This window comes from Mus caroli, unplaced genomic scaffold (assembly GCF_978045245.1).
Source record: "Mus caroli unplaced genomic scaffold, Mus_caroli_1 scaffold_9, whole genome shotgun sequence".
NCBI classification, from domain to species: domain Eukaryota; kingdom Metazoa; phylum Chordata; class Mammalia; order Rodentia; family Muridae; genus Mus; species Mus caroli.
This window is the reverse complement of record NW_028227264.1, coordinates 86339040-86362454: the sequence shown is the minus strand read 5'-3', so window position 1 is coordinate 86362454 and position 23415 is coordinate 86339040. Positions and strand designations below refer to the sequence as shown.

The window sequence follows — 23415 nt, the reverse complement described above, 5'->3', positions numbered from 1 at the left end:
CACCATGATCAAAAAGCAACTTGGGGAGGAAAAGATTTATTTGGCTTAGGCTTCCCTATATATGTTCACCATTAAAGGAAGTCAGAACAGGAACTCAAACAGGGCAGGAATCTGGTGGCAGGAGCTGATACAGAGGCCATGGAGCCATGCTGCTTACTGACTTTCTTGACATGGCTTGCTTAGCCTGCTTTCTTATAGAGCCCAGGACCACCAGCCCAGGGATGGCACCACCCACAATGGGTGGGGCCCTGCTCCATTAATCACTAATTAAGAAAATGCCATACAGGCCTGACTCCAACCTGATCTAATTGAGATTGCATCCTATCAAATGACTTTAGCTTGTCAAGTTGACACAGAACAATGCATCACAGGAAGGACCTTATTTATTCATGGCCATCTTGTCACCCATTTGTATGAATGCCAAAATGCTACATACAATGGGATACAGACCCTTATAAGGGTGGAAACTACTACATCAGAGTCCCTTAACTTTGCAGCTGCTTGGTTTGGCCACAGGGAAACTAGGAAGTATAATCTTTCAGCAGGAAACTATCAACCCTAGCACTAAGAGGATATAAAATGTAGGGCAGGGTCATTATAGCTGTTTTTTGCTGAGGAGGATCTTTGTCAGAGGAGGTACTTCTACGTCCATTTAAGAGAGTCTTCAGGTCACATAGTCTTAACTTACTGGGCTGCAATTAATCATGCAATTGCCGTCTGAATTCTTGAAAAGACTTGGAAAATAATTATTTTTAAAAGTAAAACCAGGTGATTTTCTAGGAGGGTTGAGGAATAGGGAGAAACAGTGGGTTGGTGAGAGGAAGTAAACATAGAATTGATTTAGGGCAACTGGCAACAGTGACTAGTCCCATTGCCAGGACTGCTGTATAGACATGAGCTAGTAGTAACAGGGAGCTATAGAGCATCAAGTGAAGGGACAGGGAAAATAGAGGACTAATGTAAAGAACTGTATCCAGCCTGGGGTTGAAAGGATGAAGGGTCCCCTTTAACCATTTTCTTCACCACATCTAAAAGGTCTACTGCAGATGTATCAGTAGCTGATGTAGGGTAAGAGCTCTTAGGAGAGCTTATGCAGAACATTTTATTTGGGTATAGGGCGAAGTTCAGTACGTAAAATATTTAAAATATAGGATAAAAACCTAAATGGGTAATAAAGAAGAAAGAAGCAATCCAAGGAAGAAAGCTTTCAAAAATTCAAAAATGTTTGTCTTCCTCTAATCTAGATGCTAGAAACAAACTACAAAGAAACCAGATAGCAAATACTAAATTTCTAGGTCTCCTGATCTCTGTCACTATTCAACTCTGCCTTTGTAATACAAAACTGGCTTCAGACAACATGAAAAAGAAATGTCTAAGACTGTGTTCCAAAGTAAACTTTATTTTTTGGCAGTAGCATAACAAAGTTTAATTCACAGTAAACACTATGAAAATAGAAAAAAAAAACCAATAACAAGTTCTCAGAATTGACAATGTGTCCCAATAGACAAAGAAGATTCACAAGTGCCTAAATATATGTTACAAATATTACAAGCAAATGCTACATTTAAAACACTGCAATACTTTCTGGAGCCCCACACCTTGATACTTCACTTAAAAGGAGGCAAACTCCTCCTTTGCACATCGAAGGGCAATGAAGCAGATAGATCATTCTCCTGACAGAGGAACTACACCCTTAGGAAGGTGAGCTTACCTTAAACCATGGTAATGAAATAGATGTAACAATTTTTTATTCTAGGAATATAACACAGGATAGTTGAGTTGACTATTAATAAACAGGTACTACTCCTTCCCCAGGCAGTTCTATAATACTGGCTGGTCTATAATACTATACACTATGCTGTTGCTTTATACTGTGTGGAAAACAGGGTTTGACATCCACGGAACAGTAATACAGCAACACAGATTCCTCAGTAATGCCTGAAGTCCTCATCTGGATACCTGGGCCAGAGGAAATCCAATATTCCCAACTGTAACACATCTATTAAGTTATTCCTACCAGGAAGAAAGAGTTCCTGGACTACCCCTTTCTTCCTAAGCCTGAAACCTGTACTCTATTTCAAGAAGGATCCACATACAAGGGCAGGAATTCTATACATAAGTCCATGACCCTTTCTTCTTACTTGCTTATGAGCAGTTCAAGTAAGAAAGAACTCTGTGTGTATGTTTTCAAAGTCTATTCTAAAGGTGCTTAAAATTTGTCTTTATCTTTTAATTAAGAAATGACTTGTCACTATAAAGTTCACAAGGGAATGCATCGCTGCCCCTTCAAACACTTGACTTATAAAAAAAACACATTTTGTGCTACACATTATAACCCTGAGATGGGGATATTTTTCTATGAGTTGTGTTTTTTAAGCTTTCAGGACAAACCTGAAAATATAAATCAAAATTATAATATGGTAGTCAAATACTAACAGAAGTTAATATTCAAAAATGTGTTCTTAGAAAGCCACATACATAGCAGTGCCCTCTTCTCTAAACACTGCTGTGTCCTTGGCTGCTGCTTCTAATACTCCAAAACAATGCTCTGACTTTTAACTAATCATTTACAAACAAGCAAAAAGTTGCTAAAATGAAAAGACAAGTATTTGTAGACTTCAAGTTTTTATCATTTGGAAGCTACTAGTAATAAGGAATATATGGAATACCAAAACTTAATTCACATGGTAGGTGTGGGGGTCACTTAGGAATAACTGTTAAGAGACTGAACTACAGGAAGCAGTTAACATGTTAACATTTGGAGTTAACATTTACTTCCTAACCTAAGTATTCCTGAGCACCTGAAACACAGAGCAAAGGAGAGTACCAAAGTCAGCACAAACTACTGCCTAGGACTTTAAACTGAGTTTTGTGGTTCAAAGTTTAGTCTGTGTTTAACATTTTTAAGTTCAGACATATCAAAACCTAGAAGTACTGAGGGTCTGTGGACTTCTACTGCTTTCAAGCAGATATATCTTCTTGTTCCAAAAAACAAAGCCACATTAATTTTTTCCATCTTCAAGAATAAAGACAACAGTTCTACTTCTTTTCTGGTAGGATATGGTTTCTTATGGAAATAATCTTTAAGAAACTGCTTTTTTTTCTCATGGTAGTCTTTGTATTTTTGGGGATCTAATGCTAGGATCTGGAGTAAATCATCATTGACCACTGGTCCCTGAGTTGTGCTTTCATGCCTCTGTCTCTTCAAAGGCACAGCACTAGTCCCTTCTTCCGGACCTGATGCTGCATTACCCTTTAGTACATGCAAGGAATCTTTCCCATCCCTCCTATGGTCATCTGCCCCCAAATGGCCATCTGGCCACTTTCTTTTTATAGGACAGGTAGAATCAGGAATCTTTTTCCCATTAACGAACTGTTGTTCACTGCTCTCAACAAAACTGGACTGAACTTGCTGGTCTGAGCTGTTACCTTTAATAGCATATTCACAATACTGCAAATGAAGTGAGATGGCTGCCATAGTCAGGTTTTCAGAATAGACTCCACAACAATGGACACACCTGAACGCAGGAGAACTGAGCAATGTATAGGCCACTGGCATAATATGGTGTTTGTCCTTTAAATGTAACATGTAGGCATTGGCTATCGTGAATGTGCTCAAACAGAGGGGACAAGTCAGCTCTTGTTCACTGAGCTTAGGTACAGCCTTAGCCTGAGGCCTCACCTTAACATACAAGGGCACCAGTGATGTGGAGTATATGCCTGAAAGGATAGCCAAGCAGATCTCCTGTTCTCCAATCTTCTCTTTTGGCAGACTGATAATGAAATCAAGATGGGGGAACAAGAGGTTGCCATTAGCATCCAGGCTTAATTGGGAGGCCCTGTTATTATAATCCAAACACAGCTTCTTCCTCCCAAGGTGTCTAATTCTGCTGTGCTCCAAAAGATCCTGAATGTTGTGGAAAATATATGGGCAAAACAGGCACTCTAAGCCATGTTTAAATAGGTGGTACATTAACTCCTCCTCTGAGACCAAGCATTTGCAGAAGAGGCAACGCATGGCCTTCTCTCTTGTCCATTTCAGAAATGGTGCACACACTGCCAGATTTACTGGCTCAAGTTTCTCACTGGAGATAAACTCACTTTCTTTGTGAGCCACTTCCATGTGAGCCTGGTAGACATTACATGGAAAGAACACCTTGCAAACTGGGCAGATTTTCCACTGGTTGGCTTGTCTGACCTCAGGTGAAGAGACCTGAACAAATATGTTCTGGTCTGCAGTGCTTACCAGCCCCGGGGAGGAGGACAAGTTGGGTAGAGCACTGGACATCTGTGTACCCACACTAGGGGATAGGAATTTGTTGGGCACCTGGGATGGAGTGATAGTCATGAGGCTAGCACCCTGAAGAATAGGCAGAGTGGCAGGAATGGGGTCCAGCATGTAAATGGGCTTCCCATTAACCTGTGTTCCTGTCGGAAGGAGCTTTCTAAAACCAGAGCCTGACTTGAGGAACATGGTATTCTGTGAAGTTTCAGCTTTCACTGACTGACTCACAGGAAGCATGCTGGGGCCAACAGACTGATTGAGCTGAATCACACTGCATCTAACTGGTGGACCTGTAGGAAGGACCCCTGATGTAACAGGCTGACCCAGCAGAGGAATACGAGAGCTCACACCCTGGTTTACAGGGACATCTGAGACCACCAGCTGTTTGGAGGACAGCAACCCAAATGATGCCAATTGATCTGCAGGGAGAACCCTAAAGGACACTGTCTGACAAGAGGAGAGAACCTGTGATGAGACTGTCTGACTTACATGGAGAACCCTGGACTGAACTGGTTGGCCAGTGGGAAGAACCCCAGAAGCTGCTGTCTGTGCAGGAATCACAGAAGCAGGGGTCATCTGACCTTCAGGAAGAACTGCCAGTGAGACCATCTGACCCACAGAAATAGTTCCTGGTGATGTGGTCTGCAGAATCCCATTACTGACAGAAAGACCAGAAGAAGGGGTACCTGGCCTGGTCAGTCTGCTTGTGGCCTTCACTGGCCTGCTAGTAAGCCCCACTGATCTGACTGGAGGACCCACAGGTAGACTTGTAGACCCCATGGGCTGTGTTAAGGGTAAAATCCCAGGTTGGATGGCTTGACTCATTAGATTGCTCATTCCAACAGACTTATTCACAGGCCCAAGTGGCTGTACATTGGCAGAAGTCACAGGTTGGGCCAAAGTCACTGACTGTACCATGGCTGGACTTGGAGTGTTCTGTGACAAGGCAAGATGGGACCAAGGTGGCTTTGCTAAAGAAGTTGTGTGTGGAGCCCTACTGTTTGGTGGTCTGGACAAGCCTGCCTGTGGCTTTGGAGCAAAAGCCACTTGCTTCAGAAACCCAGACCTCTTGTTGTGTTCTGAAATCACAGACCTCAACTTATTCTCCAAATTCTTGTGTACATCTGATGTTAAAATATGGGTCATCAGCTCTTCCTGGCTACTCACAGTGGTACTACACTTTTTACAATAGAAACTTTCAGGTGGTAAAGTGTTTGCCCCAGAAAGAGCAGCAGCTATTGGCTGCTGCTCGTCTTCTTTAGTTTGAAGGCCAATATAGGCATTCAGTAAAGAATGAAAATGGGTGATCAGCACATGCTTCTTCATGCTACAGAAGGAAGTGTTGGAAAAGTTACATTTTAAACAGGTAAAATGTTTTATATAACCCTTCAGTGACTTCCCATTGCCCAGAACTTTCTCTTTGGGGTTGTGAACTTTCCCAACAGGTTCATGGAACAACCAGAAGTGTCTGCTCACCACATCGGGCCGAGAAGCAAATGAGCAATCTGGACACTGGATCTGCAGCTCTTGGTCCACCTCATCTTCATGACAATGATTCAAATGATTTCTGAGAGAAACAAGCACATTTGCTGAGTAGTTGCAGAGGCTACAGCAGTATGGCTTGGGTCGGTATCTCATTTTCTTCCTGACAAGTTCTCTTGAAGCAATATCTGGCCAAGACGTATTATAAAAGTATCTGTCACTTGGGCCAAAGCCTTCAAGGTCCTTCAACAATTTTCTGCAGCCATCGAGTCCAATAATCTGAAGGGCGCTCTTCACCCATGGTCGCATACTTCTGATGCAATCCAGATTCTCCACGGGAACTTGAAACATTTTTGAAATGTTCTGCCCTGCAATAAGGGAGCCTCTGTCTCAGTGACATAGTTCTCAGCCATGGGAAGCTGGCATGCACCCGCCTCCTACCACCTCACTCACCATGCCCTCAACTCTTCCCAGGGGCCTCCTGTCACACACTGACTGCCTTGTGCCACATCCCTTTCCCCTGCCTCCAAGTCACACTCAGACCTCCTCGCACCCAAGTCCTTCCCTGGCCTAAAGTCACACAGGGGTATCCTTGAGCCACAGCCCTTTCCTTGGCCTTCGGTCCCACACCGACCACCCTAGTCTTTCCCAGGCCTCCAATTATCCATGGGAGTCTTCACACCCCAGTCCTCCAGCCTCCAGTCACTTGCCTCCCTGCACCCCAGTCTTTCCCTGGCCTCCAATCAATCAGGCACGGAACTCCTCACACCTCAGCCCTTCCCCTGGCCTCCAGGCAGCCACTGACTGCCTCGCGCTTCAGCCTCTCCAGGGCCTCCTGTCACACACAGGCCTCACGCCCCCGTACTTCCCCGGCCTTCCACTCACACACTGACTGACCGCCTAGCACACACCTCAGCCCTTCCCGGGCCTCCAGTCACATACACGGGCCTCGCGTCTCAGCCCTTCCCGGGCTCCAGTCCCACGCTGACCGCCTAGCACCACAGCCCTCCCCCTGCCTTCACGTCACAGCCCTTCCGGGGGGCCCCCCCGTCTCACACACACATACACACACACACACACACACACACACACACATGCCTCGCGCCACAGCCCTTCCCTGGCCTCCAGTCACACATTGACTACTTCGCACCCCCGAAGCCGCTAAACCTTCACTCACGGGGGGGGGGGGGGGCGTCACACACACACACACACACACACACACACACACACACGCCTCGCGCCACAGCCCTTCCCCGGCCTCCAGTCACACATTGACTACTTCGCACCCCCGAAGCCCCTAAACCTTCACTCACACGGGGGGGGGGGGGGCGTCACACACACACACACACACACACACATACACACGCCTCGCGCCACAGCCCTTCCCCGGCCTCCAGTCACACATTGACTACTTCGCACCCCCGAAGCCCCTAAACCTTCACTCACACGGGGGGGGGGGGGGCGTCTCACACACACACACACACACACACACACACACACACACACGCCTCGCGCCACAGCCCTTCCCCGGCCTCCAGTCACACACTGACTACTTCGCACCCCCGAAGCCCCTAAACCTTCACTCACACCGGGAGGTCCTCAAGCCTCTCCTCAACGCGCTAGTCGGAGCCGCTCACACCCCGTCTGTCTTCCTGCACTGGCAGGTGCGAGAAGATGGCGGCCAGCTATTATAGGAAGTGACGTGTCCTCATTTGCATACTCAACACCAGGCAGCCAATGGCACGAAGAGAGCTTGAGGGTCCTTCCTCGGCTTCCAGGTTTCCTCTTCCGCCCTCCAGGCGTTGATGGCCCTTGCCAGGGGAGTTGGTTTATGTTTATGCTAGCTGACTGTGTTGTACCGCCTCCTGCCCTGTGCTTAGCTCTTCGAGGGGGAGACCCGGGCCTCAAACAGATCAGTGTCTCCACATGCTGAGCCATACTAGGCAAGACTGAGTGAGGGAAGAACGACAATGTTACAGTGCTGAGGGTTTCCCGTTTGACAAGGTTCTAGAACGAGAAGATAAAACTAGTTAGCTTGGCCAGAGGGTTAGCCAGACTAGGCTATGTGGACCAGACAGATGTTGATTTGAATGCAAACGAAATGGTTGGGAGATGGGGGATGAGAGGCAGCAAATACGGTACTGTTAACTCTTTACAAGGGAATGTAATGTAATGGAGACTAAAAAGTCAGACAGGATGGGGTAACACATGCTGTAATCCCAGCATTCAAGAAGCTAAATCAGAAGGACCACAGAAAGTTTAAAGTCAGCCTGGACTACATGGCAAGATTCTGTTTCAAAAGTAGGAAGAAAAAAGGAGGGGATCCAATAGCTGGGGAAATGTATCAGCAATACCTGTTATTTGCTTTGTCTGCACAAGGCTCTGAGTGCTCTCTCTCTCTCTCTCTCTCTCTCTCTCTCTCTCTCTCACACACACACACACACACACTCACGGGTGGGGAGGATATCTAACCATGTTAAAATTCCCTGTGTTTTATTGTTATCAAGCAAAGCATTTTTACAGGCAAATTCAGGTCACTGGCTTATAGTAGACTTAAGGTTCTTGGGATAAGAAGCAAAGAATTAACAGGATAATATAATGAAAGTTAGAAAAGACTCCTTAGCGGGATCCATAAAGTCTGTTAAAAGGATGAAATTTTCTCTAAATGGAGAACAAATTAAGGGGAATTTTAAAAATTGAACTAACATCTCTAAGTTCCTTCCAGACTTTGCATCCTGGAATAACTTGTTCTATAAGTAAAATGTTTTCAGGAAAAAAAAAATTTAACTGCCTGAAGAGACCAACAGGACTTCCATAGTTACAGAACAGCAATGGTACTAAATTTTCCTAAATAGAGTTTTGGGGTTTCTTTTGCCAGGTGCTAATCCCCCAAAGAGGTCTAACTGGCTCCTTACCCAGTCTACTCACCCGTCTGGAGCAGATGCCTGACTATTCCATCTTCCGGGGCTACATCATTGTAAGTACCATGTTCTCTGCATAACCATCCTGTCAAGCTGTTGGGGAACTGGAATCCCTCACTGGCTGTCCTGTCTTTGCTTTGCAGCAATACAATCTGGCAAGTGCAATCGAGGCTGCAGATGCTTATACTGTGTTTGTGCCAAACAATGAAGCCATCGAAAATTATATCAGGGAGAAGAAAGCCACCTCTCTAGTAAGTGTCAGTCCCAGCAGTCAACATTGTCTCTCTAAGCAGTCAACAGTTTAGGCTGGGCTGTGGGCACACACCTATAATCCCAGCACTCGAGAGACAGAGGCAGGCAAATCTCTGTGAGTTTAACATCAGCCTGATCTACAGAGCTAGTTTCCAGACAGCCAGAGCTATGCAGAGAAACCTTGTTTCAAAAAACCAGAAAAAAATTATTCTTAATGGTGTGTGCTTGTGTGTGTGTGTGGTGTGTGTGTGTGTGTATGTGGTATGTATGTGTGTGTGTTTGTTTGTTTGTGTGTGTGTTTGTATACATGAGTACAGATGCCTACAGAGGCCAGAGGTGTTACATCCAAAGGTGTTATAACTCCCCTAGAGCTGGCGTTACAGATGGATGTGAGCTGCCTGTTACAGATATTGGGAACTGAACCAGGGTCTTCCTTGAGAGTAGTACCCACAGTTGGTCCCAAGCCAGCTCTCAAGCATTGTCAACATTTTCGACCCATTAGACATATGCTATATCATGTTTTTGACAAAACCTGTTCATCCAGCTCTGGATACTTAATTGTGATCCAAGCATGTCACAAACCACCCTGTGTCACAGCTGCCATGAACAACACACACACACACACACACACACAGAGACAGAGACAGAGACAGAGAGAGACAGAGAAACAGAGAGACAGAGAGACAGACAGAAAGAAACTAAAATATTTAACAAAAAAAGTAAGTTGAAGACATTTACCTAGTGTTTATTAAAGCATGTGTTCTCTTTTATGTGTAGAAAAAATGGCTTTAACATCTCATTAGGGATAAAAAATAAAAATGCACTGAAAATGCTAATCTGCATATCAAAGAAATGTTCATAATTATAGTCCAAACCACTTATGTAGGCGGAAACCACTATGCACTTGTTTGTAGATTTTTCTACAGTGTCATTTTTTTAATAACAGGAAAAAAATACCCCTTTGGCACTGCAAAAAAAATTTTTTTTAATTCCAAAAGTCTTTGAATCAATATAAAAAATTGCAGTTATGTTGGGTAGTGTTCTTAACTGCATATTTCTACTTGGGGGTATTTTGTTTTAATAATAATTAAAATACTTGGAATTATTTTCATATTCACATCCCTCATATTATTTTCTATTTTATCCAGAAATCTGTAACTTTATGACACAAACTGCGTAAAGCTCATCTTATGTTGAAGTTTTGAAGCTGAAATATTTGTAATCTTAAAGAAATCACTTTTAAATCTACTCACCACTTTGATTATGCCGTCTAGATGTTCTGGAAATTCACAGCTCTCCTTCTTACCTAACACTTCTGAGCCCTGATGTCTTGCTCATGGATAAGCCACAGCTTTGCAACCCCATGGCTCTGGCACAGTAGAGCAGAGTATAGCCAAGTGGCCAGTTCACTGGCTGACTTTTCCTTGTATGTGTGGTACAGAAGGAAGACATTCTTCGATACCACGTGGTCCTGGGGGAAAAGCTCCTGAGGAATGACTTGCACAACGGCATGCACCGAGAGACGATGCTGGGCTTCTCCTACCTCCTCGCCTTCTTTCTCCACAATGACCAGGTAATATCTTTTTAACAAAACTCAAGAATAGGTATCTCCATTACTATCAACCCTCATCTCTTCCATACCAAAGAATACCTCCAGTACTTCTAAGCCTTATCAATAAGAAAAAGTTGTTTCTGTTGAATCAGAAAGCAGTGGATAAACTACATAGTCAGTCTCCCACTTGCTTGTCCTGTGATCAGCCTTCAGATAACTGGTGTCTTAGTGAGGGTCTTATTGCTATGAACAGACACCGTGACCAAGGCAAACTCTTATAAGGACATTGTTTCATTAGGGCTGGCTTACAGGTTCAGCGATTCAGTCCAGTATCATCAAGGCAGGAGCATGGCAGTATCAAGGCAGTCATGATTCAGGGGAAGCTGTGAGCTCAATATCTTCATCCAAAGCCTGCTAGGAGAAGATTGGCTTCTAGGCAGCTAGGATGAATGTCTTATGCCACACCCACAGTGAGGCACCCATTCCAACAAGGCCACACCTAATAGTGCCACTCCCTGGCCCCATAGGCTTGTTCAAACATATGAGTCTATGGGGGTCATACCTAAAGATAGCATAATGCAAAGTACATTTACTCCAACTTCAGAATTCCCTATATTCTATAGCACTTTCAACAATGTTAAAAGTCCAAAGTTCAAGGTCTCTTCTGGGATCCATCCAATCACTTAACTGTAATCCCTAAAGCAAGACAGGAAACAAGCTGGCCAAATTCCAAACTCTGCATCTCCACGTCTGATGTCAAAGTAGTCTTCAGGTCACCAACTCCGTTTTCATTTTATGTTGACTGCAACAAACTTCGTTCTCCTGGGCTGGTTCCACTCTCTGTTAGCAGCTTTCCTCAGCAGGTATCCCATGGCTCTGGCCTCTCAAACATCTTGGAGTCTCTAAGGCGACATCAATGTTACAGCTTTTTGTTCCAGTTTCTAGGATCCACACATGATCTTCTGGGCTCCTTCTGATTTTTTTTTCTCAAGACAGGGTTTCTCTGTATAGCCCTGGCTGTCTTGGAACTCACTCTGTAGACCAGGCTGGCCTCTAACTCAGAAATCCGCCTGCCTCTGCCTCCCAAGTGATGGGATTAAAGGCATGCGCTACCAAGCCCGGCTGGCTCCTTCTGAATTAAAAGTTCAAACTATTCTTTGTTCAACTGCACACACAAACAATAAGCTTAGCTGGGTGGAATCTTGCCCTGAGATCACCACCCCCTTAATCTTTATCTCCTTGAACATAGGATTCTGCTCCATTTTATATTCTTATACCCCTTTATTATTACTTGAACCATAAATCTAATTTTTTTCATTCTAAGCTTGCTACAATTGTTCAAAAACACTCTTCATGAGACTTAACCAGAGAACAAGGTCTCTGTTGGTCTTTTTTGAGGCTTCCTTTGTCAATGCAATTAATATAAATCTCTTTTATCTTAACCTCAGGTAAACTCTTCAGACCAGGGCAAAAAGCATCCACATTCTTTACAAAAAAAAAAAGTCTCTAAGCCACATACTAAAATTCTTCTACACTGAAGCCTCTTGAAGATCTGCACAGTTCAAATCACTCTCAGCAACAAAGTTTTCCATATTCCTACTAGGATAACCCATTAAGCCACACTTAAAACATTCCATTTCTTTCCAAATCCAAAGTTCCGAAATCCATATTCTCCCAAACAAAAGCATGGTCAGGCCTATCAGAGCAATACCCCAGTTCCTGGAACCAAATTCTGTCTTAGTTGGAGTTTTATTGCTGTGAAGAGACACCATGACTAAGGCAACTTTTTTTTTTTCTATATATTTTTTTTAATTAGGTATTTTCCTCAATTACATTTCCAATGCTATCCAAAAAGTCCCCAATACACTCCCCCCCCCCCAGTCCCCCACCCACCCACCCCCACCCCTTGGCCCTGGCATTCCCCTGTACTGGGGCATATAAAGTTGGCAAGTCCAATGGGCCTCTCTTTCCAGTGATGGCTGACTAGGCCATCTTTTGATACAAATGCAGCTAGAGTCAAGAGCTCTGGTTAGTTCATAATAATGTTCCACCTATGGGGTTGCAGTTCCCTTTAGCTCCTTGGGTACTTTCTCTAGCTCCTCCATTGGGGGCCTTGTGATCCATCCAATAGCTGACTGTGAGCATCCACTTCTGTGTTTGCTAGGCCCCGGCATTGTCTCACAAGAGACAGCTATATCTGGGTCCTTTCAGCAAAATCTTGCTAGTGTATGCAATGGTGTCAGAGTTTGGAAGCTGATTATGGGATGGATCCCTGAATATGGCAGTCTTTAGATGGTCCATCCTTTCTTCACAGCTCCAAACTTTATCTCTGTAACTCTTTCCATGGGTGTTTTGTTCCCAATTCCAAGAAGGGGCACAGTGTCCACACTTTGGTCTTCATTCTTCTTGAGTTTCATGTGTTTAACAAATTGTATCTTATATCTTGGGTATCCTAAGTTTTGGGGCTAATATCCACTTATCAGTGAGTACATATTGTGTGAGTTCCTTTGTGAATATGTTACCTCACTCAGGATGATGCCCTCCAGATCCATCCATTTGCCTAGGAATTTCATAAATTCATTCCTTTTAATAGCTGAGTAGTACTCCATTGTGTAAATGTACCACATTTTCTGTATCCATTCCTCTGTTGAGGGGCATCTGGGTTCTTCCCAGCTTCTGGCTATTATAAATAAGGCTGCTATGAACATAGTGGAGCATGTGTCCTTCTTACCGGTTGGAACATCTTCTGGATATATGCCCAGGAGAGGTATTGCTGGATCCTCTGGTAGTATTATGTCCAATTTTCTGAGGAACCGCCAAACTGATTTCCAGAGTGGTTGTACCAGCTTGTAATCCCACCAACAATGAAGGGGTGCTCCTCTTTCTCCACATCCTCGCCAGCCTCTGCTGTCACCTGAATTTTTGATCTTAGCCATTCTGACTGGTGTGAGGTGGAATCTCAGGGTTGTTTTGAGTTGCATTTCCCTGATGATTAAGGATGTTGAACATTTTTTCAGGTGCTTCTCTGCTAAGGCAACTTTTATAAAGACAACATTTAATTGGGGTTGGCTTACAGGTTCAGAGGTTGAGTCTATTATCATCAAGGCAGGAACATGGCAGCATCCAGACAGTCATGATGCAGGGGAAGCTGAGAGCTCAATATCTTCATCCGAAGCCTGCTAGGAGAAGACTGGTTTCCAGGCAGCTAGGATGAGGGTCTTATGCCACACCCACAGTGACACACCTACTCCCACAAGGTCATACCTTCTAATAGTGCCATTCTCTGGGCCAAGCATATACAAACTATCACAACCAGTGTAGTCCTACTGACTGTGGTATTTGAGTCCCAGCAGTAATAAGGACTCTTAAGCACTGGTACCACAAACCCAACAGACTTCAGTTTCCAAGATGGAAGGGAACTTTGTTTTTCAAAATAACTTGCAGGATGTGGCCTTGGCTTCAGGAAGTCAGGAGTCTGATGATATGCATGAGGCTCTCAAAGTAAAACAAATTTGCGTTAATATTGCACAATCACAGGGATGCACCAACCACCATACAACATTGCAGTGATTGCTTCACACAAGGCCTAGGTAGTTAAATGGTTAGCATTCCGAAAAGAGATTTCATGGAGCTAGTTATTATAGCTGTAATATAAAATTCTGCTCATGTAGTTCAAATGCCGTATCTTTAAACTGTATGAAAATTTAATAAGAAACAATATAATTCTAAAATGAATTCTCAGAAGGAATTATTTTTAAAATATGATTTAAGAGTCAATAAAGAGCCAGGTATTATGTGCCTGTAATCCTAGGACTATGGAGGTCATCTTAAGGAGGTTTAAAAATGGCATGACCAAAAGTAACTTGGAAAAAAGGGTTTATTTCACTTTATGCTTTCAGGTAACAGTCCATCACTGAAAGAGTGTAAGGCAGGACCTGAAGCAGAGGCCACAGAGGAATGCTGCTTACTGGCTTGCTTCTGGCATGCTCAGTTTCTTTTCTTATACACCTGAGGACCACCTGCCAGGCGTGGTACCACCCACAATGTTCTGGGTCCTCCCACATCAATCATCAACCAAGAAAATACCCTACATACTTGCCTCCAGCCCAATCCTATAGTGGCATTTTCTTCATTAAGATTCTGCCTTCCAGATGACCCTACCTTATGTCAAACTGATATACAAACTAGGCAGCACAGAGGCTGAGGAAGAAGAATCACAAGTTTGGGGCCATTCTAGGGTAGTCTTGAGTGTTGTAGGTTGAATGAGAATGGCCCCATAGACTCATCTGTTTGGATGCTTGGTCCCCAGTTAGTAGAACTGTTTGGGATGGATTAAAAGGAGTGGCCTTGTTAGAATAGTGTGGCAGTGAAAGCTTCTCTGTGTGTGTGTCTGTGTGTGTGTCTTCTCTTCTCTCTCTCTCTCTCTCTCTCTCTCTCTCTCTCTCTCTCTCTCTCTCTCTCTCTCTCTCTGTTGCCTATGGGTCAAGATATAAGCCTCTCAGTTACTGCTCCAGTGCCATGCATGCCTGCTTCCCACCATGATAATCATGAGCTAACTCTCTAAAACTGTAAGCAAGCTCCCAATTAAATGATTCCTTTTATATGAGTTGCTATGATCATGGTGTCTCTTTGTAAAAATTGAACAGTAAATAAGACAGACATTTGCACCAGAAAATGGTATATTGCTGTGAAAGGCCTGACCATGCTATTATTTGGAAGACTATGAAAGACTTTGGAACTTTGGTGAGAAGGAGGAGGAGGAGGAGGAGGAAGAAAGAAGAAAGAAGAAAGAAGAAAGAAGAAAGAAGAAAGAAAAGAAAGAAGAAAGAAGAAAGAAGAAAGAAGATAAGAAGAAAGAAGAATAATTATTCAGTTCCTTAATTGAGGTTTTGAGGTTTATGGGGCCAAACCCATGAACATGGAGGGCAGTAGTTCTTAGGAGATTTGGACTATGGAGGCCCAGATCAAGAGACTGCAGAAGGGGAGTGTATTACTAAGTGGTCGATGGACCATACTTATGATGTTTTGGCAAAGGATGTGGCTGCTTTTTGCTTTTGTCCTAAGAATCTGCCTGAGGCTAAACTGAGGAGTTCTGGATTAAGGTCATTGGCAGAGGAAATTTCAAAACAGCCTAGTATTGACTTTGTCATGGGGTTATTAATGTTCACTCTTATGCAGCTCTACAGTGAAAAGGAGTAAATAAGCTGAAGAGAAATACAAGATGTACAGTCTGAGGAGAAGACAAAAAAAAAAAAAAAAAAAAACCAGTGTGAAATGTGACTAGGAGTCAAGTCCTGTGCTCCAGGAAATAAAAAGTTCAAGAAAGACCTGATTCCAACTGGATTAAAGAGAGTGGTGCTCTCAAGGCAAGATCTCACCCAGCCAAGCTTCCAGCTTGCAAAAAGGAATCAGAGGCAAGCTTCAGCAGCAAAGGAAACCATTGACAATGGAAAGCTGATGCAAGTGTAAATCATGAAGGCAGTCAGGTTCCAGTCTCAGCAAATGAACTTGGCAGCTGTGGCCACATGGTTCTGGCCTTATCAAGGAAGTTACAAGAAAGGGGTTTTAGAATCTTCCTCCTTAGTTAAGAAAAGCTGCTGAGGCCAGGTGTGTGCCAGTGGAGTCCCTCCCTGATAGAGGTTCAGGGAGATCACTGCTTGAAGCTGTGAAGGTGAAGCCTGGACTGTGTTGGAAACCCCAAGATGTCGGAGATGCCAGAGATGAGGAGACCTGTTGAGGAAAGCTGCAGAAAGAGTGTGGAACCAACCCAAGAGAGGAAAGTGTGTATCAGTCAACATAGTCGGAAAGAGTGGGACACTGAGCAAGCTAAGACAGAAATTGGAATTCCCCTGCTGGGTTTCTTTGGTCTCGCTTTGGTCCAGTATTTCCTCACTATGTTCCCTTTCCTCCCTTCTGGAGTGGTAATGTGTATTCTGTGCCATCGTATGTTGGAGATATGTGATTTGCTTTTTATTTTTGCTTTTATATGGTGTTATAGATTCCATATAGATTCCATAGAGTTAAGAGATGGCCTTCAGTCTCAGAAGAGACTTTGGACTTTTAACTTTTAAATGGTCTTAAGACTGAAAGACTATACAGACTTTGGAAGTTGGACTGAAAGAATTTTTGCATTATGATATGGCTGAAGGATTATGGGGGTCAAGGAGAGGAACGTAGTGATTTGAATCAGAATGCCATCCATAGGATCATATGTTTGAATGCTTGGTCCCCAGTTAGTGGTACTGTTTGGAAAGGATTAGGAGGTGTGATCTCATTGGAGGAGGTGTGGCCTTGTTGGAGAAGGTGTGTCAGTGGGGATAAGTTTTAAAGTTTCAAAAGCCTATACTAGGCCAGGTTCCCCCCTCCTGTCTCTCTCACTGTTACCTATGGGTTGTGATATAAAGCTATCAATTACTGATCCAGGAAGAGATGGGGGCAGGACAGCTGAAGAGTACAAGCACACTATATTGGGGTGAGAGTTTGACTGCGCAATCTTAGAAGCATTAATAATTTGATCCTTTAAACTTTTCTTCACTAATGCCATCATTGCACTAAGTAAATTAAAAAAAACTCCTATGTAAAAAGATCTAGCTAGAGACTTTTTAAAGGGTCCTTTACTTTCTTTATTACTTGGAGAATAATTTAATTCCAAACATTTTTCTATGATTCCATATCAGTGTTCAGAATTTCACTAAATACATTTTCCAGGAATAACAATTATCTTATTGATAGAAAGCTTTCTTTTCCTTCTTGTTTTCTGTTATCTTCTTTGTTTCATCAGGTAGAGATGAATATTCAGATGCTGTGAGTTGAGTTATTTTCAGCACTATGGTTCATTCTCTATGAGCCCATAAATTTCCTGATTTAGAGCAAAAATAAAGACAATGGATGCTTTCCTTTCACTCTCTTTGTTGAAATGGAAGTAGGGAGAGAATGCTTTCTAATTGAGTAGGTGTGTTTATATAACATTTTCAATGCAACCCTTAATTCTCTAGCTATATCTCATGATGGGAATGATTCAGACTCTTTACATGCCAAATTAAATAGGAATGCATCCAATGTTCTGCTATCATTGTATTCAAAAATAGCTCAACATCTTGGAATTCTGGAAACTTGTGCTATAATCACCATTTGAGACTAAACGAGTTGTCCTTGTGATGCTTCTAACGTCCATTGACCTTGAAACAGCAACGCAAAGCTCATTCCTCACTCCCCCAGCATCCAAACAGAAGAGACCACTTCACTGCCAGCCACTCATAAGAGACAATGGTATTCCATATCAATTTCAAAAGTAAGAAGTATTGATGATGCTGTTTGATGTTGTCTTATGAATTTTAAGTCCTCATTGCAGAACAATGCATTATATGTTCCATAGAATAAGTTTTATCCTTCTCCATGCTCACTGTCCTTTAGTCTAGAGTTGCTGGCAAATTAGTTGCAAGTTACAGATATACTGGAAGGATGCACTGTGTTCTCCACATCTTAGGGGAAGCATCCACACCTTGTGGACCACCTGACTGCAGCACAGATGAGTATGCCCATAAAGCCAGCTTGCAGTAATTTTTAAAATTTTATGTGCATTGGCGTTTCTGCCTCTATGTATGTCTATTTGAGGGTGTCAGATCCCCTGGAACTGGAATTGCCAACAGTTGTGAACTGCCTTGTGGGTACTGGGAATTGAACCCAAGTCCTTTGGAAGAGCATCTAGTGCTCTTAACTGCTGAGCTACCTCTCCAGTCCTTAGGAAGTAATTTTTAAGCAAACATAAACCAATTCATTTCAGAGACAAATAACACCCTAGAGATAATTCAGAATATTTTCCTTTTACAAAAAGGAGTGTTGAGGTTCAGGAAAGCAATTGACCCAGTGTCACACAGCTCCGTGGTACCAGATTCAGGACTATGATTCAGACTCCCCTCTTCCAAGTCTGAGCTCTGTCAACTATGCTGTGCTACTTTCCAGTGAAACTGGATTATCTGCTAGACTGTGTCATACTGGGGCCTTCATTTCCCATCTTCTGCATCTTCTCTAATATAACCATAATAAAACCATATCTGATTCTCTTGCTCACAGCTGTATGTAAATGAAGCTCCAATAAACTACACCAATGTGGCCACTGACAAGGGAGTGATCCATGGTCTGGCGAAAGTTCTGGAAATCAAGAAGAATAGGTGTGACAATAATGACACCGTTATTGTGAGAGTAAGTTACAGCAGGGCCAGTGATGAGGATAACGAGTGATGGGTTTTTCTTTTTATGGACATTTCTGTTTTAACTGCATGTATGCCTGTGTGAAGGTGTCTGACCCCCTGGAACTGGAGTTACAGACAGTTTCAAGCTGTTATGTGAGCACTGGGAATTGAACTCAGGTCCTCTGGAAGAGTAGCCAGTGCTCTAAATAGCTGAACCATCTCTCCAGCCACACACACACACACACACACACACACACACACACACACACACACTTTATTTTTAATTTTAAACATGGGACAAGGGGTAAAGATGCTTGCCACAAAGCCTGGCAACCTGAATTCAATCCTCAAGACCCAGGTGGTAAAAAGATAGAAGTGAATTCTGCAAGTTATCTTCCACACATGTACAGTCACACACACACACACACACACACACACACACACACACGCGCGCGCGCGTGTGCGAGCACGTGCACTTGCATGTACACACAAAATGTAATGAAAAATGTTTAAATAACAATAATAATTTTAAACCTAATCATTTTCTATTAGATTATCTCAGTTTAGTTCAAAACTTTCTCATTTGTTGTGACTGGGGTTGTGGCTCAGAAGTACAGCACTTGGTTGGTACACATGAGGCTCTCGGATCAATCCTGTGAACTGAGAAAGAGCCTATGTAGTGAGCATCTCTAATGTACCAAAAGGTGAGTGGGTCACAGCCTGGAGTCTACAGGCTCATCATCTCCTTGGATAGCTTGTACCTAGCATGCCTGGGGAAGGTTAGCTGGATGACCATGGTGAGCAGGATTCTGAGGCCCTGGCTCCCTTGTAAAAGGAAAACCATACCAGGGAGAGGTCCATGCTTCACCCATCATAGGTATTGGTTAAGGGTGGTCAACCAGAAGAGGCATATAGATGGCAGTGTGAATTCAGTGTGATACCTACTCATGCAGTGGTGCAAGCTTGTCACTGCAGGCAGAGAGGCAGTTGTGGTTATCCTTTGAGAATAGTAACACTACTGATATGTATTAGCTATTTGATACCTGCATGGCATCACTCTAAACATTTACGTGGACTAACCCATATGATCCTCACAACACCCTAGAAAGTAAGGACTCTGAGTGACTCCAGTTTACAGATGAGAAAATGAGCATAAGAGAGGTTTATTCACCCAATAGCAGGTGGCAGAGAAGGGACTCAAATCTGAGCAGTCTGGCCCTAGAAACAGAGATCACGACAGTGGCACTATACTGTCAAGTCTGTTCTGATAGCCAGACATTCTCCTGATCTAGAAGATAACACTGAGAAGTTTCTGCCCTTCTGTCTTCTGTGCTTTGTGTGTGTTATTTCAGAATCCTGCAGCTGTAGCCCTCAGCTGCACCATGTCTTGTGAAGGCAGGTACCATGTGTGACTCATCATTTGTGTCTGTGTCTGACCCAAGTCACTGAACAAGGGTTCTGATGCATTAATAAATTAGTGCTAAAGAATTCATATTTAAATGAGCAATGCCTTCTGTGGTCTAAAACATTATTCGATTCTGAGGACAACTACGGGAGAAAGCAGTGTTCAGATATGCAAGACGCAAGACCCAGAGTCAAGAGCGTGGCTCAGAGAGCCTTAAGGCGGTCTCACCCTGCTTGTCAACTCCGCTCTCTAAAATCTGTATCTCCAAGCTTTCATTTGTGGCCTCGTTTTGCACTGAAATTAATCACTTTGATATGTCTTCTTTGTCTCTACACTTTTTTATCAAGGGGAAGTGTGGAAAGTGTTCCCAGCAAACACTCTGCCCGCTCGAGACAAAACCACTTGTAAGTACTCACCTGATTTGGTTTAAAAACAAAAGAAAACAAAACCAGCATCTAGCTAAGAGAGTCCAAATTGGAAAATGTTTTCTTCTGCCCTCCTTCCCTCCCTAGGTTTAATTCTATGCAGTGTGCATTTTTTTTTTTTTTTAGGAAAAGCAGCAGGAGTTTGAGGCCTCTGGGCCTCTCATCCATGGTCAAGAAGCCAAATGGGGGAGTAAGGGGATGCCTGCACTCTGCACACTTCCTCTTTACTTTATTTTAAAATTCACTTGGTTTTTTGTCAATGAGATTTATTCTTTGGCAGTTCTATATATATATATATATATATATATATATATATATATATATATATACCTAACTAACCTCACCCTCACCCATGTCAACCTACACACACACACACACACACACACACACACACACACACACACACAAGTCCCTTTCCCCACTCACGGCTTTTGCTTTTGTCCCACTGAGTTTAATGTGGCCATGGATGTGGGACTGTTCTCCAAGCCTGGTAGGACCAGCAGCAGAGACACAACTGAAGACAGTGACTCCCCTCCCATCCTCCCATAGTTTCCTTGGAAGGGGTAGGACCCATAGGCTCCTCCCCCATCACTGACTGTTGACAGGCCAAGTCTTGTCAAGCAACGACCACTACTGTGAGTTCATGATGGCCGCGGCTATGTCGCGCCCAGAGAAAACATTTTGATGACCCTTCTCCCCATTGGTATGCATCTTCATAGCCTTAAATGCAGTCTTTGAGGGGCTAAGGGGGATTTTAATAATTAAGTTAGAGTAAAAATTAATCTAATTTATTTAGATTATTAACTAAAATATAAAGATAATAATTAATCTATTAAATATTAATATTTGTTATTAATTCTATTGTTGGTTAACAGCACAGTGAGTGCATTTGTTGTATAATTAATATATACTTATACGTAATGTTATCAATAATATTAATATTAGAAATGCAAATACATATTAAATAAAACAATTAGTAATAAGAATAGAAATGGGCTCAGAAACTAACATGCAATGCACAAAACTATTTTTCACTTTCTGCATCTTTTATACTAGCCAGTTAAGACCAACAGCAAAATCTTCTATCATAGAAAACAGTCCCCATGACCCAAGGCGTAGGCAGTCTGAAACGCTCCACCTGCCTGGTTTCCTTTTATAATTGAAGTCACGACTGACCTTCTCAAGGAAACAGATATAAACATGGAAAAACGTAGACACATCTTAAATGAATTACCAATCTATTTCTTTTTTTTTTAATTATTTATTATGTGTAAGTACACTGTAGCTGTCTTCAAACACCCAAGAAGAGGGCATCAGATCTCATTTTGGATGGGTGTGAGCCACCATGTGGTTGCTGGGATTTGAACTCAGTACCTTCGGAATAGCAGTCAGTGCTCTTAACCACTGAGCCATCTCTCCAGCCCACCAATCTATTTCTTATAGCTTGTTTTTATACAAAAGCTACTTCTGTTAATGATCATTACAAAGAATAAGCATTGCGTGTTCCCATAGCTTAGTGATAATAATCCATGATGAACGGTGAATACGGAGTCTCTCACTTGGGTTTGGGGTTTTAATTGATATTGTATATTATAAATCTTGATGAGCAAACAATTCTTTCTTGGATTTGGGAGACTATAAATCAATCAATAAAATAAAGCTTAAGTTTAATGAGTATATGGGGCTGGAAGAATATTTCTATCTGACTTATTTTTTGATTCTTCTAGAATTGATTTAGTCTTCTAGAGAAATGTCCTGCTTATAGAACACTACTTTCTAGTATGCCGGCATGGTTGGGTTTCGCTTGCGTTCTTCCTTATGAAGTAGCACTAGAATATGTTAGAGAAAAAAAAAAGGAGTCACCCACTTACTCACCAATGGAAACTGGGAAACTTTCTTCCTGACTGAAGAGATGACAGCATCCTTATGCTTTCACAGAGTGAGACGAGGAAATGCATCTATTCCATTTACTTCATGGGGAAGAGATCCGTTTTCATCGGGTGCCAGCCACAGTGTGTGAAAACCATCATTGTGAGTACAGGCTGGTCGTCCCGAGGCCGCCGGCATGTGGGTAGTCAGCCGCAGGTTAGCCTCTCGAGAGGCTGTGGCAGTGGGTAGTCAGCCACAGGTTAGCCTCTCAGGAGGCTGTGGCAGTGTGTTCTTCCCAACATCTGCCCCGTGTCGTCACTGTTACCATCCAAAGTATTACTGGTTACAGGAAAATGCAGAAAATGGGTAAATCAGAAAATGGGTAAAAACCAAAGTGCTGGGCTGAGTGAGGAACAGACTGAGCTGTGGAAGGTGAGGAGGGAACCCTGCTCCCACAGCACAGGCATGCATGGGTCATTACACTAAACTACATTACTTAGTTAATTATGTAAACAGGACACAAAGGACGTGGTCACTGAGCGAAGGCAGGGGGCACTTGCTCATTCAGAAAATGAGGCAGCAATATCCAGGATCCCTGCACATCACTTGGAAATTTCCTTATAACTTACCATCCTGCTTCTTCTCCAGAGGATGAGATTTCTTCTTCCAGGGGGTTGGAACTGCAGAGCATGGGACTGGAGAGAGTTTTATGTTTTAATGCACTTAAGAATAAAGTGGGGTGTGTGTGTGTGTGTGTGTGTGTGTGTGCCAAACAGACCTCTTAGGGGCTTCCCTGAACCACAAGAGGTCCTCCTAAAATGTCAGAGCATATACTCCTTCCAGAGAGGAAACAGCATCCAGGAGGAGGGGCCCCAGTTTGGGGGTGCTGGAGGCCTGTTGGTCCTCCCACCCCTCCAGCATCACCTGTGCTACTCCTTGAGGCTGTCAGGAGCACCAGCCTATAGCACAACACCAGTGCTCGGGCAGTAGAAGATGATCAGATGCTCAAGGCCAGCGTCAGCTAAATGAGAC

The 23415-nt window shown here is 43.1% G+C and overlaps 1 protein-coding gene and 1 pseudogene across 3 annotated transcripts in view; one reads left to right on the top strand and one right to left on the bottom strand.

The window, feature by feature from the left end:
- Positions 1–23415, top strand: part of Stab2 (stabilin 2) — a 169737-nt gene that overhangs the window by 91316 nt on the left and 55006 nt on the right. The window contains exons 32-37 of the mRNA XM_021173976.3: positions 8646–8744; positions 8832–8939; positions 10382–10513; positions 18566–18694; positions 20437–20493; positions 22453–22545. Coding sequence (XP_021029635.1) covers positions 8646–8744; positions 8832–8939; positions 10382–10513; positions 18566–18694; positions 20437–20493; positions 22453–22545 — 618 coding nt within the window. The remainder of the gene's footprint in view (positions 1–8645; positions 8745–8831; positions 8940–10381; positions 10514–18565; positions 18695–20436; positions 20494–22452; positions 22546–23415) is intronic.
- Positions 1370–22479, bottom strand: LOC110303069 (activity-dependent neuroprotector homeobox protein 2 pseudogene; annotated as a pseudogene). Of its 2 annotated transcripts, none has more exons than XR_015048448.1 (3): positions 22390–22479; positions 7355–7774; positions 1370–6135 (listed from the first exon to the last, which is right to left on the bottom strand). The product of XR_015048448.1 is annotated as an activity-dependent neuroprotector homeobox protein 2 pseudogene, transcript variant X2 (transcript). The 2 variants fall into 2 exon arrangements; XR_015048447.1 differs by having other exon boundaries at positions 7355–7716; positions 22390–22461.